Source organism: Lygodium microphyllum, chromosome 16 (assembly GCF_053477565.2).
Source record: "Lygodium microphyllum isolate KBCC chromosome 16, Lygodium_microphyllum_v1.1.10, whole genome shotgun sequence".
Classification (NCBI taxonomy): Eukaryota; Viridiplantae; Streptophyta; class Polypodiopsida; order Schizaeales; family Lygodiaceae; genus Lygodium; species Lygodium microphyllum.
Window position 1 is genome coordinate 91,795,769 of NC_141150.1, and position 11,413 is coordinate 91,807,181.

Below are 11,413 nucleotides of genomic sequence, written 5' to 3' on the forward strand. Positions count from 1 at the left end.
ATCATAATTAACTACACACAATACATTAGTCTCTGCATCCGAAAGCTCCTCTATGACTACATTGGAGGCCACACTGGCCTTTTCCTTGCCTTTGGCTGCCTCAGATGCATCTGTCTTATCCTCTTTCTTCTTTTTGTCTCCTGAATTCTTCTTTCTCTCTTGTTCCTTCTTGTGATACCTACAATCAGGCTTCTTGTGGCCCTTTCAACCACACAGATAGCAAGTAATATCACTCGTTTTGTTTCCTTTGCTTTTACTTCTGTTTATCTTTCCAGTATTTTTATTTTTCTTTTCAGCCCTGGCAATTATGCTCTAGGGGCTTGTTTTAGCCTGTAAAATGTCTCTTTCATCCTAACAATCTATATTCTCAAAATGGGAGCCTCAAACCCTAGTGACTCTCATTCAAAAATACTGATTTAACATCTCCTCCTTGAGCTCACCATTCAAGAACGATGACTTAATACCTCTTCCTTGCATATTCATAGTCAGCCATAAACACGGGTCACTAAATCAAGCACCCACAAATCAATACAAACCGTAAATGGTAAATAATGTGCCCCAAAAAATCAACATAGGCTCATATGAACTAACTAATCTACTAACATTTGTGACGGGTCATTGTTTTGCACCTCCTAGTTGATGTCATCCATTTTATTGGCCTCCTACTAGAAGGTGGGATTGTATGTTGGTTGTAAGTTTAAACTTCATGATCACAATCATCTATAGAGGAATCCTCAAATAGCTCCAAGGCTTTTTGTTCCTTGTTCCATCTTATTTGGTTCTTGTTCTTATCTTTTTAAGCTAGAATTGAGAAGATGCTAGATGTTAGCATGTGGTTGCTCTATTTTGTAACCCGGACATGATGATTGACATTATTTGACCTCATCTTATAAGTTACTATTTTTGAAAGGTTTGTGTTGTTTGGAGACCATATTTCCGCCTCCTTTCTATTCTACATACTAGTCAAAGTTTGGGATTTAGTGCAAAGGGGACAATCCTTAATGAAATGATTGGCATTCCCACAATGGAAATGTGAGTTCGGTAGGTTCTTAAACAATAGTTTCAAAGTGATTGAATCACAATTTATACCACTACATGGCTTTGGGCATGCATCCTTGGGATGATCTCTCATAGAAGTCCTTGACATAGGATACAATCTATAAGGGCTGTCGATGACACTACAGAGGGATGAATGGAAGTGAGAGGTAAGGTAACTCAACCCAAATTAGCAATGTGGTGGGCTTTGGACTAGTGGTTGAAAAGGTATGTGTTCTTAAACCAACATTATTGGTCAAGGACTAACAATAACACTACAAAGGGATGAAGGGAAGTGGGAAATCGAGAAACTCAACCCAAACTAGCACAATAGTGGGACTAACAATAACACTACAAAGGGATGAAGAGAAGTGGGAGATCGAGAAACTCAACCCAAACTAGCACAATATTGGGACTAACAATAACACTACAAAGGGATGAAGGGAAGTGGGAGATTGAGAAACTCAACCCGAACTACCACAGTAGTGGGCTTTGGGTCATTAGTTGAGAAGATTTGGAGCCATTTTCAAAGGGACAACATTTGATTCTAGATTATTTAGTGGTTGGTAGTAAGGAGAGCTTTTTGCCATTTTAGTAGTTTGGAAAAAAAAACTTATTCACAATAACTATTTTGAATGTATGTAGTTTTCACCCTTGGGTTGTCCAATTCTGATTTCTCCATGCTCTCAAATCCTTCATTGGGGGATGGGGCCATGACAATAGGCTATGGAGGCTTTGCTTATTATAAACCTCCACGAGTTGATTGATAAGATCTAAAGGGAGGCAACTCTAGGAAGCTAGCTTGATCTATTGTATCTCAGGTCAGTTGTAGATGATGATGCCTTTCTCCAACCAAGTTATTTTGTTAGAGAACTTGGATTACATGTAAAAGAATCTTGGAAGCTATTTTGTGGCTCGTCTTTGAAAGGCTTGAAGACTCTTCATGTTTAGGTTGATATTTGCTAAGAATTAGCATTAACTGTGGATCAATTTGAGGTTTCTTTTTTAATATGTTATGTCCCTTGGCCACATCTAAATGGAATAGATAATTTTCGATACACATGCATTGACACACAATTATATATATATAACACCCTTGACACCTTGTTGACCCCCAATTTTCTTATGATTTCATCTTTGTTTCATTCCTAATTATTCTTTCACAAGCATGGCTCTATATCAATTAATATTATAAGAGTGTTCCTTGTGTCCATACCATGCTATTTTTAAATGCTTTCAAATAAGAATCCTCCAGATTATACCATTCTTGAAAATTCACATTGTTTAATGATTGATTTGCTTGCATTTAAACAATGTATTTAATAGGCCTTAATGTCTTTTTACACATGTTCTATTCAATTAATTCAGTTGATTTGACATGACTAACATCTCATTTTTTGTGTAGGCTGATGTAGACAAGAATGGTTCTCTCGATTATGGGAACTTTGCAGCATTAGCAGTGCATTTTAAAAGGATGGATAGTGATGAGCATATGCATAAGGCATTTTCTTATTTTGATAAAGATGGAAATGGCTTTATTGATATTGATGAGCTCAGGATCGCCTTGAGTGATAATTGCGATTCGGAATTGATAGATAACGTAATGAGTGAAGTGGATACTAATGAGGTAAAGGATTTAATGTGTATAGTTTTAGCTCAACAAAATCTTCTCACTTACAAGACCATAAGATACAATATGATGATTTGTTATGCAGGATGGTAAAATAAGTTACGATGAATTTGCAAGCATGATGCAAACTGGGACGGATTGGAGAAAAGTATCACGACGTTACTCACAAGAAAGGTTTGAAAGTCTAAGCATCAAATTGATGAAAGATGGATCATTACAAATATGAGAAAGTGACAAGGAAAAATAGTTCGCGCCAATGAAGGCATCAAGAATTACAAAGGAGTTCTTGTAATAAGGCTTGGCTATTACTACTAACTTGCCTTTGGTTGCAAGCATATGCATGTGTGTTTAACAAGAAGCCTAGTCATGATATAGGTTCTTGCACTTTGGAGTGCTTGTACAACTATCCTTGGGGTTGGATTGGAAAAAAAACATGGGTCAAAGAAAGCATGTTGAAACATACGAAACAAAAGGTCTATGTGGCAGAAATTTGCACATGTTCTATTGAGTTCTTTTACCCTTCAATTTTTGCTTGGCCTTCTTCTCAAGTAGGCATGGGAGCTTTTTATATAAGTAGGTACATAGAGTCTTCAACATGAGAGAGCTTTCTTCTATCAAGACGTAACAAATATGTAGGAGATTTTGAGCACTTATAGAATGCTCTTCAATGTATGTACAACAAAATTAGATTTAAAGATTTTGTGTGTTCCATTGAGGGACATTTGTATATCAATGCAAAAGATAAGAGGATACTTGTCATATATGCCTGCTACCAAGGCTTCAAGCTTGAGGTGGTGTTCATGCCACCAACAAAGAGGCATGAGTTTGAGACCATATGATTTGTTCATTCTTTATAGAAATAGTCAATGTGCTATAAAAAAGGAGTCAATTGGTTCTTACAATCTAATTGATGGCACATATGAAACCTTTGACTTATGGGTTTTTCGTATATATTAACATGCAAAAGATAGTTAACATTTAACTAATTGTTGCATGCATGCATGCGCACAAAGAATGCTAATTCATTGCTCCATATTCCATTTGTTTGGGGTTGTAAACAATGCTAATTCATTACTCTAATACTCAATAAAACTCTAGGGGTGTGCATCCAAGGCCTTCATGAGAAGTCACAATGTATACTTTTCATTGCTACAAAGGCATTTGACACAATTTTGCAACTTCCAATGGTCGATACATTTAAGTATTTGTGTAGGCTCTATTTTGACCCATTAGTCAATTGAAGTGTACATTCTTGATAAACGGGTTACCCCATGTTTGAAGCACTTGGCTATTGGCAATGTTCACTAGTGTATTGATAATCTTCATTTTTGTAGTATTTTCGAGGGCTAGTATTGGAAGTATTACATGGCAATCACTTTGTTGTAGAAGGTAATGATCCTCAGAGCTCCTAAGGTTCTGCAAGGTGTGAGGCTTATATGTGGCAAGCTAGTCTACTCTTCTCTTTGTATGTTTTTGAACCCTTCTTCACCACCTTTTATCCATGCTTTATAAGTCTTCAAAGTTGGCTTTCCTTTAGCATGGTACTTAAATCCACAATTACACAATTGGAAGTTAACTTCATAGTCACACTAATGTCTACCTCTCCATACTTGTTCTATCTAACTTATCTATGCATTTGATTATGCTTTTCATCTCTTCTCTCTCTTAAGAGATGTGTGTTGGGACTTTGAGAGACCCAACTCTCACATATTTAGAAGGTAAATCCATACTCAAGAGCACGAGTGATTGCAAACATATCCTTACATTCTCATTATAGCTCACTTTGTGTGACACAACATTTGGCCTTCTCATTAGTCTTTAATTGTTTCTTCGGGTCAAGATATTTGGTGACCTTGTAGCTTTTGTGTTAATGGAAGGAGGTGGTTTCATGTTCATTGCACTAGGTATCACTAAAGTTAAAAATTTGGGTTGGATCACTATTGCTCTTCAAAAATACCTTGTTTGTAGCCCTTCATGACTTTGAAGACTTATGTGCCCCTTCTTTCTTTAAGCTCCAAATGTGGCATTCAATGATATTGAGCTACTTCTCAATTAGTTCTACTTCAAAGAGACTCAAAGGCATTGAAGGAATGATTCCTTACTGGTTAAGGCTTTATATCCTTAGCTATTTGGATGCATTTTTTAAATACAATACTTGAGGAACCTTCGATCTACTTTATTATCCTTTTTTAAAATCTTGCTTTTGTCGATTTTCAAATGTTATGTGACCAAGTTGGCCCCAATGCCAACATGCCATTTTACTATGAATTGTTTGCACAAGTCAAAGTAGCTAGGGCTCTAATATGCCCCCAAATTACACCCACAACTCAAAGCTTGTAGCTCTTAATTCCACATAGAGCTCACAAATCAAATGGTTAAGCACCAAAAGTTGTAAAAGATATAGATGCATAAAAAGCTAAAAAATGATGCCATGGAAGGAGTCTAGGAGATGTTGGCATGGTAAAGAGGCTCCAAAAGTATTGAGGAGGCATACATGTGTTGGCAACAATGAAAACGTATGAATAGAAGATGGGGAGAGGGCGAGGGTGCACTTGTTTTCACAAGTTCAATATATACCCTTTTCGAAAAAACAACACATGCCCTAGTCAGAAGAATGAAGTGGAGCAAATGTTTAAGATAAGTGAGTGATTAATATGAAATGTTTAGAACGCTTAGTGCGATATAATTATTGGTTATCTAATTAAAGAAAAGCTAAAAATATGGCATAAAGACTAAAGTATGTCATAAAATGAGAAGAGAGAAACACACACACACACACACACACACACACACACACACAAAGGTTATAATATTCCTTAATAGTATCAACCCCCTAGTTATAACTATTATTTAGTGGGACATATGAGTTGTTGAATGCTTTGGATTTTTAGACATATATAACTTCCTTTCTTATCTTCCTGCTTGTTTCTCATTGAAAAATCAACAATTTTCAAACATAAAGGGCTAACTTATCCATGCATATGATGATTCCCAATAAGGAGATAAAACTATAGTGAGGCATGAGTTGAAGGTTTCCAATGGTGTCAATATTGGGTGGGGACAAATAAATACTTCTTCATCTAGACCCTTAAACCATGATATGTGTGATGTAAGTATTTTGTGTTGGGGGTAAAGGCGCTCGTGCTTAGTCACTCGTGTATTAGTTACACTGACACTACTTGCATACCCGTACACTTGTACACTACATGTGGCATGTGTCCATCTCACACACACACACACACACACACACTCTCTCTCTCTCTCTCTCTCTCTCTCTCTCTCTCTCTCTCTCTCTCTCTCTCTCTCTCTCTCTCTCTCTCTCTCTCCTTCCACCATGGCTCGCTCTTCTACTCTGTGCTTCCACTTTAGGGCTCACTCCTTTCAACAGGTATCAAAGCCATTGCACCAGCATTGAAGATTTCAACCCAACATTGCTTCACCTTGTGGAGAAAAGCTTCAACTCACAATTTCAATGGTAGTCGTGGATTCTTCACCCTGAGATATGATTTAGTGCTCTCCTTCTTCTCGGTGATAGGAAACTTGTTGAGGCTTGCTCCAAGCCTTTCCCTAGTCCTAGTCATAATTGCTTTGGGCTCCGTTGTGGGTAGTAGTAGCTCTAACAAGAGGGGTTGCAGATAGTGTGTTTGCACATGTTGTCCCTGCCCCTCTTCTTGCCTCATCTAACACTCCTGCCTCTCGTTTGGCCTCTATTCTCCATGGTTAACACTTGGGCATTCACCCTTTGGCACCCCAACATTGGTTACTAGCTCCTCGAGTTGGATTTGAGCCTTTCCATTTCAAATATTGATTGTGTATTCACAGTGATTTGTTGTATACTGCTTGTGGGCAGCACTTAATTCATTGTCTGGAGGTCATTTTTGCTTCCTGCAATGTCTATTTGATGTCGGATCATCTAGGAATGCTATGCCAATGTATTGGAATGCTATGGGACTAATTTGAGAACTCTTTTGCTCAACTTTACAAGGGTTTTTTTGCTATGCAAGGTTGAATGCTATTTTATTAATGAAAGCATATGTTTATTACTCTTCCTGGGTGCTTACTGACTATTGGGGGTGAGGTACTGATGCTTATGGTTCATGTTGCATGGTTGGTTATGCTCCCGGATTGCTTTTGAGCTAAGATTGGAGTTTTGAATCTTCACTTTGGTTGTCATTCACTATTATATATGGTTATTTGATGCTCCAGTAAGTGCTTTGCAAGTTACTTGGGTCAAGTGCTCCCAAATATATACTACTTAGATCTTGGATATATGGATGCCTTCCACATGATGCTTTTTAGCTTTGTTTACTCATTTGGCATTTGACTTTTGTTCCAGTGGGAGCTGTATTCAACATTTGGATGTTACATTGAGCATTTGGTTACACAGTTTAGCTTGAGGGTCTTATAGTGAGACCGTGGGACTAGGTGGCATGTACATGATCTTGTTGTACTTTATGTACGAAGTTGATGCTTAATGGGTTGGTTTGACATTACTTTTGGGATGGCACCTATCTCTGTCACGATGTTGTTAGTGATATATACATCTTGGTCGATTATGTAATGAGCTTTTGTTACATTTATCAGTCCATTGTGCCTTTAGTTGGTCTCTTCTATTACCCGTGAGACCCACTATATGCATGATGCTTATGCCTATGGAATGTATCTCAGTTTGACACACTGATCCTTTGATAGTTCTCATTGCGAATCACATCTTCACCTAGTGCTAGTTCGAGCTATTCCCTATTCACATTGATTTATTACTAATGTGCTTCATCTTCAACATGTTGTAATTAAAGTTTGTTGCATTGTTTATGCAAGCAATCACCTTCATTTGAGAATTCTTTGCATCGAGTTTGTGGACAATTCATTCCTTAGTCGGTACCTCTTGTTTTCAGTTTGATATGGCAGTGGTTTTAGTGCTATTTGCAGTAATTACAACAACATGCTTTGATAATTTGTTTACTTGTTTGGCTTCATTATGGCTGGTGGCTCAAGTGATAGTACTGTCTTTAATATTGACAAGTTGGATGGCACCAACTACAGCTACTGGAAGGCCCAAATTTGGCAAATTTTAGTATAAAAAATACATACCATGCCTTTAAAACATAAGGGTGTCAAGCTCGAATTTATTGATGCAAAGAATTGGGCTAAATTAGATGAGCAATGCAAGTCCACCATCATATTGTCCCTCTCTAAGCAGGTGTTCTATAATATTGTCTCTAATGGGCAATCTGCATGGAACTTATGGAGAAGATTTGCAATGTCTATGATAAACAGAGCCGCGCTTCTCAAATGTATTAGCTGAAGCAACACATGGACCTTTGCATGAAGGAGGGCACTTCTATCTTGGCTCACTTAAATGAGTTTCATTCCATTATCAATCATTTATCTTCGCAGGGGATTGAATTCAAGGGCACTCTTCTTCTCTTATTCCTCTTAGTTACACTACCTGAATCATGGGATACCTTTTGCACTACTATGTGTGCCAACATGCCTACTAATGGGTTACAAATGCAGGATGTAGAGGGTGCCCTCTTGACTGAAGAGGTTAACAAAAAGAATATCGATCCTTCCCGCACCTCTCATGCTTTGATAGTTAGAGGTAATAATGGTAGGGGCAGTAATGACCACCGTAGAAGAGACTCTCAATAGTCTCGCTCTCAGTCGTGTGGCTAGTGGACAATCTCGCAGTAAGTCTCATGGTTGTAAGTCCTCGTTGATTTGTCATTAATATGGGAAAGCAAGGCATATTTAACCACAATGCCATAAGATGCACGAGAAGAAGCACAAAGAAAATGGCAAGGGTAAAGTACATGACAAAAATGATAATCGTAGCATTGTCCCTAGCAAGTCCAATGTTAAAATTGAAGAGATTAATGTTGTGCACATTGATTCTGATGATGATTTCATACTTGTAGCTTCTTTTCTTGATACTTCACAACTGACTAATGCTTTGTCAGGGTATACTCAGTGTTGGCTCCTAGATTCCAGGGCTTCCTTTCATGTGACCTCTCATAGAGAGTGGTTTCACTCTTATGCAGTATGACTGGATTTGTCCGTTTGGTAATGACCTGGCATTGGAGATAGTTGGTATTGGTAATGTCCAGCTGTTTGGTTCATGTTGCAAGTTTACTCTTCATGATGTACACCATGTATTGGCTCTCACGAAGAGCCTGATCTCTGCTCTGGCACAATGGATGATGCAGGTTATGTAGTTTATTTTGGTGATTTCTCATGGAAGATTACTAGTGGAAATCTTGTCATTGCATGTGGTGCTAAGTCCCATACTCTCTACCCCTTGCTTGTATATGGGTCAATTGACTATATTTTAATTGTGAATGCAATTCCACATGTATCTCTTTGGCAACATTGTCTTGGGCACATGTCCTTGAAAGTAATGAAAATGCTTAATTGTTTATAGTATCTTCCGCCCCTTAACTATAAGTGCTTTGAGTCTTGTGATCATTGTTTATATGGTAGGCAAACATGTAATATGCATAAAAAGTTTGATATGACACGCATGGGGGGTGAGCCATTGGCTCTTGTTCATTCGGACATATGTGGTCTCGTACCCTGCAAGTCATTAGGTGGCGTGAAGTATTTTGTTACCTTCATTGATAATTGTACGCATAAGGTCTGGGCATATCCTATTAAGCATAAATCAGAAATATTGGCTACATTTCAGCATCGTCTTGCTTCGATTTTGAGAACCGCTTTGGGTATTCTCAAGCCCTAGTGAGAAAGCACAAGGTCCTGAATAGGAGGACTTGTCTAGCTCTAGTTTTTGTAAGCAAATAAGATCACATTTGAACTCATTTAAGACATTTTCTAGGTTTCACAACAAATTTAGGATTACATAAGATTCTTTATAGCTAGCTATTTGTCAATAAGATATATTGGCTTAGCATTTTTTGTGGTCAATGATGGCTTTGTAACTTTTCTTTATCTTAGTAGAGCAAATCAATTCTCATTAGTAGTTGCATTTGTATTTTACACCCACCTATTTGTTGGAGCTTGTTTTGGGAAGATTTGGCCATCTACATTTGCAATCCATAAAATCTACTTTTCAACTTCGGCAGTGACAATACTATAGCATTGGCCATGCTTGGAGCAAACGTTATTTGCACTAACATTAGCTGCATTGGTACCTAACACGTAGTCTAAAGCAAACCAAAGAATTAGCTTTGTGGAATTTTCATTAAGATGTTGTTTGATAGCATGGTTGTGTTTGTCCATGAATACTAAGATTTCTAGTTTGGAAATCATTCATTACCACTACGTCAACCATATTCTACCAAAAAGTTTGGAAATCATTTACTATCAGTACTTCAACCAAATTCCACCAAACTTCACCAAAAAGTTGGACATATTGGGTAGTCGGGAGACACTACTTAATAAGATTATGCTCCACACCTTTTGAACTTGGATACTATCCCATTAGCTTTAGACCATCGATCATGTTAATTATCAAACTCTTATGGTGTGAGGTACTACACATATATAATAGGGACTCATGGTCTAGAGACTAGAACTAGGTCACACAAATTAGAGATGAGGTGGCCTAAACTCATGGAGAGTTGAGCAATATTCTTTAGGAGGCATCCTTGCACTGACGCCCTAAGATAGGAGAGGCTATTGCATTGAGACTTAACACCCATCCACTTGGCTATCACAAGGCTTTCCAAGAGACCATACTCTTCACTATAGGATCCCCCACAAAACCATAATATTTAGATCCTCTTCTGGCCAGAAAGGGGCTTCTTTTTCACCCTTTAGAAGGAGTTGCAACACCCCTTCTTGATGTCTTTTAAGGATATCTTGAACTTTGGGTGATTGCCAATTACCTTCATTATATCAATTAGTATACCTCCTCCCCTAGAGGCCACATGGGGGCGGGGGGGGGGGGGGGAGGGGGAGGGGGGGGACAACTAGAGCTTGGTCCATGGTGTCCCATTACTCATTTTCAATGGTGTATAAGGCCCTAGCAAAGATGATTAGTAATAGATAGTGCCCATGTTCAAGTATTATTCATGACACTTCTATAAGGTTTTGTCCAAGATTAGAGTATCCTATGGAATATTTTGACCTTTTCCAAAACCATGTAGTGGATAGGGGATAATAATGCTTCTTCTAAACATTGAGAAAGCTTATGATTAGGTCAATTGAGATTTTGTGGTCCATGGCCTAACTATATGCTTTCCTCTTGACTAGAATTCTCACACTCAACTAGTGTAAGTAATTTGGAGATCTAGGACTAGACCTCTAGCCTCTTAACTCATAGAACCTTTTTGTGCTCTTAGCTCACATAACCTTGCTTTGTTGATACCATGTTTGAAAAGGGTGCTTATACAATATTCTTTCTCTTACAATCTCTCTTAGCAATATAACATTTTTATGAAAATCAAATGTCTCTTCACTCACATTCACTCTTACACTTATTCTCTATCATGAATACAACACATTTACACAAAAAGTCCTCATTTGGTCATGCAATCACCCTCCAAACAACATCTCCTAATACGAAAGGTCTCTAAAGCCACTATAGTACTCCTTCATAGCTCTTCACTAGCACAGTCACTCCATTCTCTTAACTTGTGTATTCGTCACCTTTCTTATTGGTGGCTGGGTCACCTTGCCTATGAGTTAGGACACTTTTAGGATAACCATTAGATGTGTCACTTTGCCTATGAGTTGGGACACTTTTAGGACATCCATTAGCAATTCTATGCTTGCAAGCGGTCTTATAAG

At 38.0% G+C, this 11,413-nt stretch overlaps 1 protein-coding gene across 1 annotated transcript in view; it reads left to right on the plus strand.

The window, feature by feature from the left end:
* The window catches only part of LOC148023114 (calcium-dependent protein kinase 8-like), a 44,863-nt gene extending 41,298 nt beyond the window's left edge, over positions 1–3,565 (plus strand). The window contains exons 7-8 of the mRNA XM_087696111.1: positions 2,441–2,662; positions 2,751–3,565. Of these exons, the coding sequence (XP_087552237.1) occupies positions 2,441–2,662; positions 2,751–2,891 (363 nt within the window). The 3' untranslated portion in view covers positions 2,892–3,565. The remainder of the gene's footprint in view (positions 1–2,440; positions 2,663–2,750) is intronic.
* Positions 3,566–11,413: the final 7,848 nt, after the last annotated feature.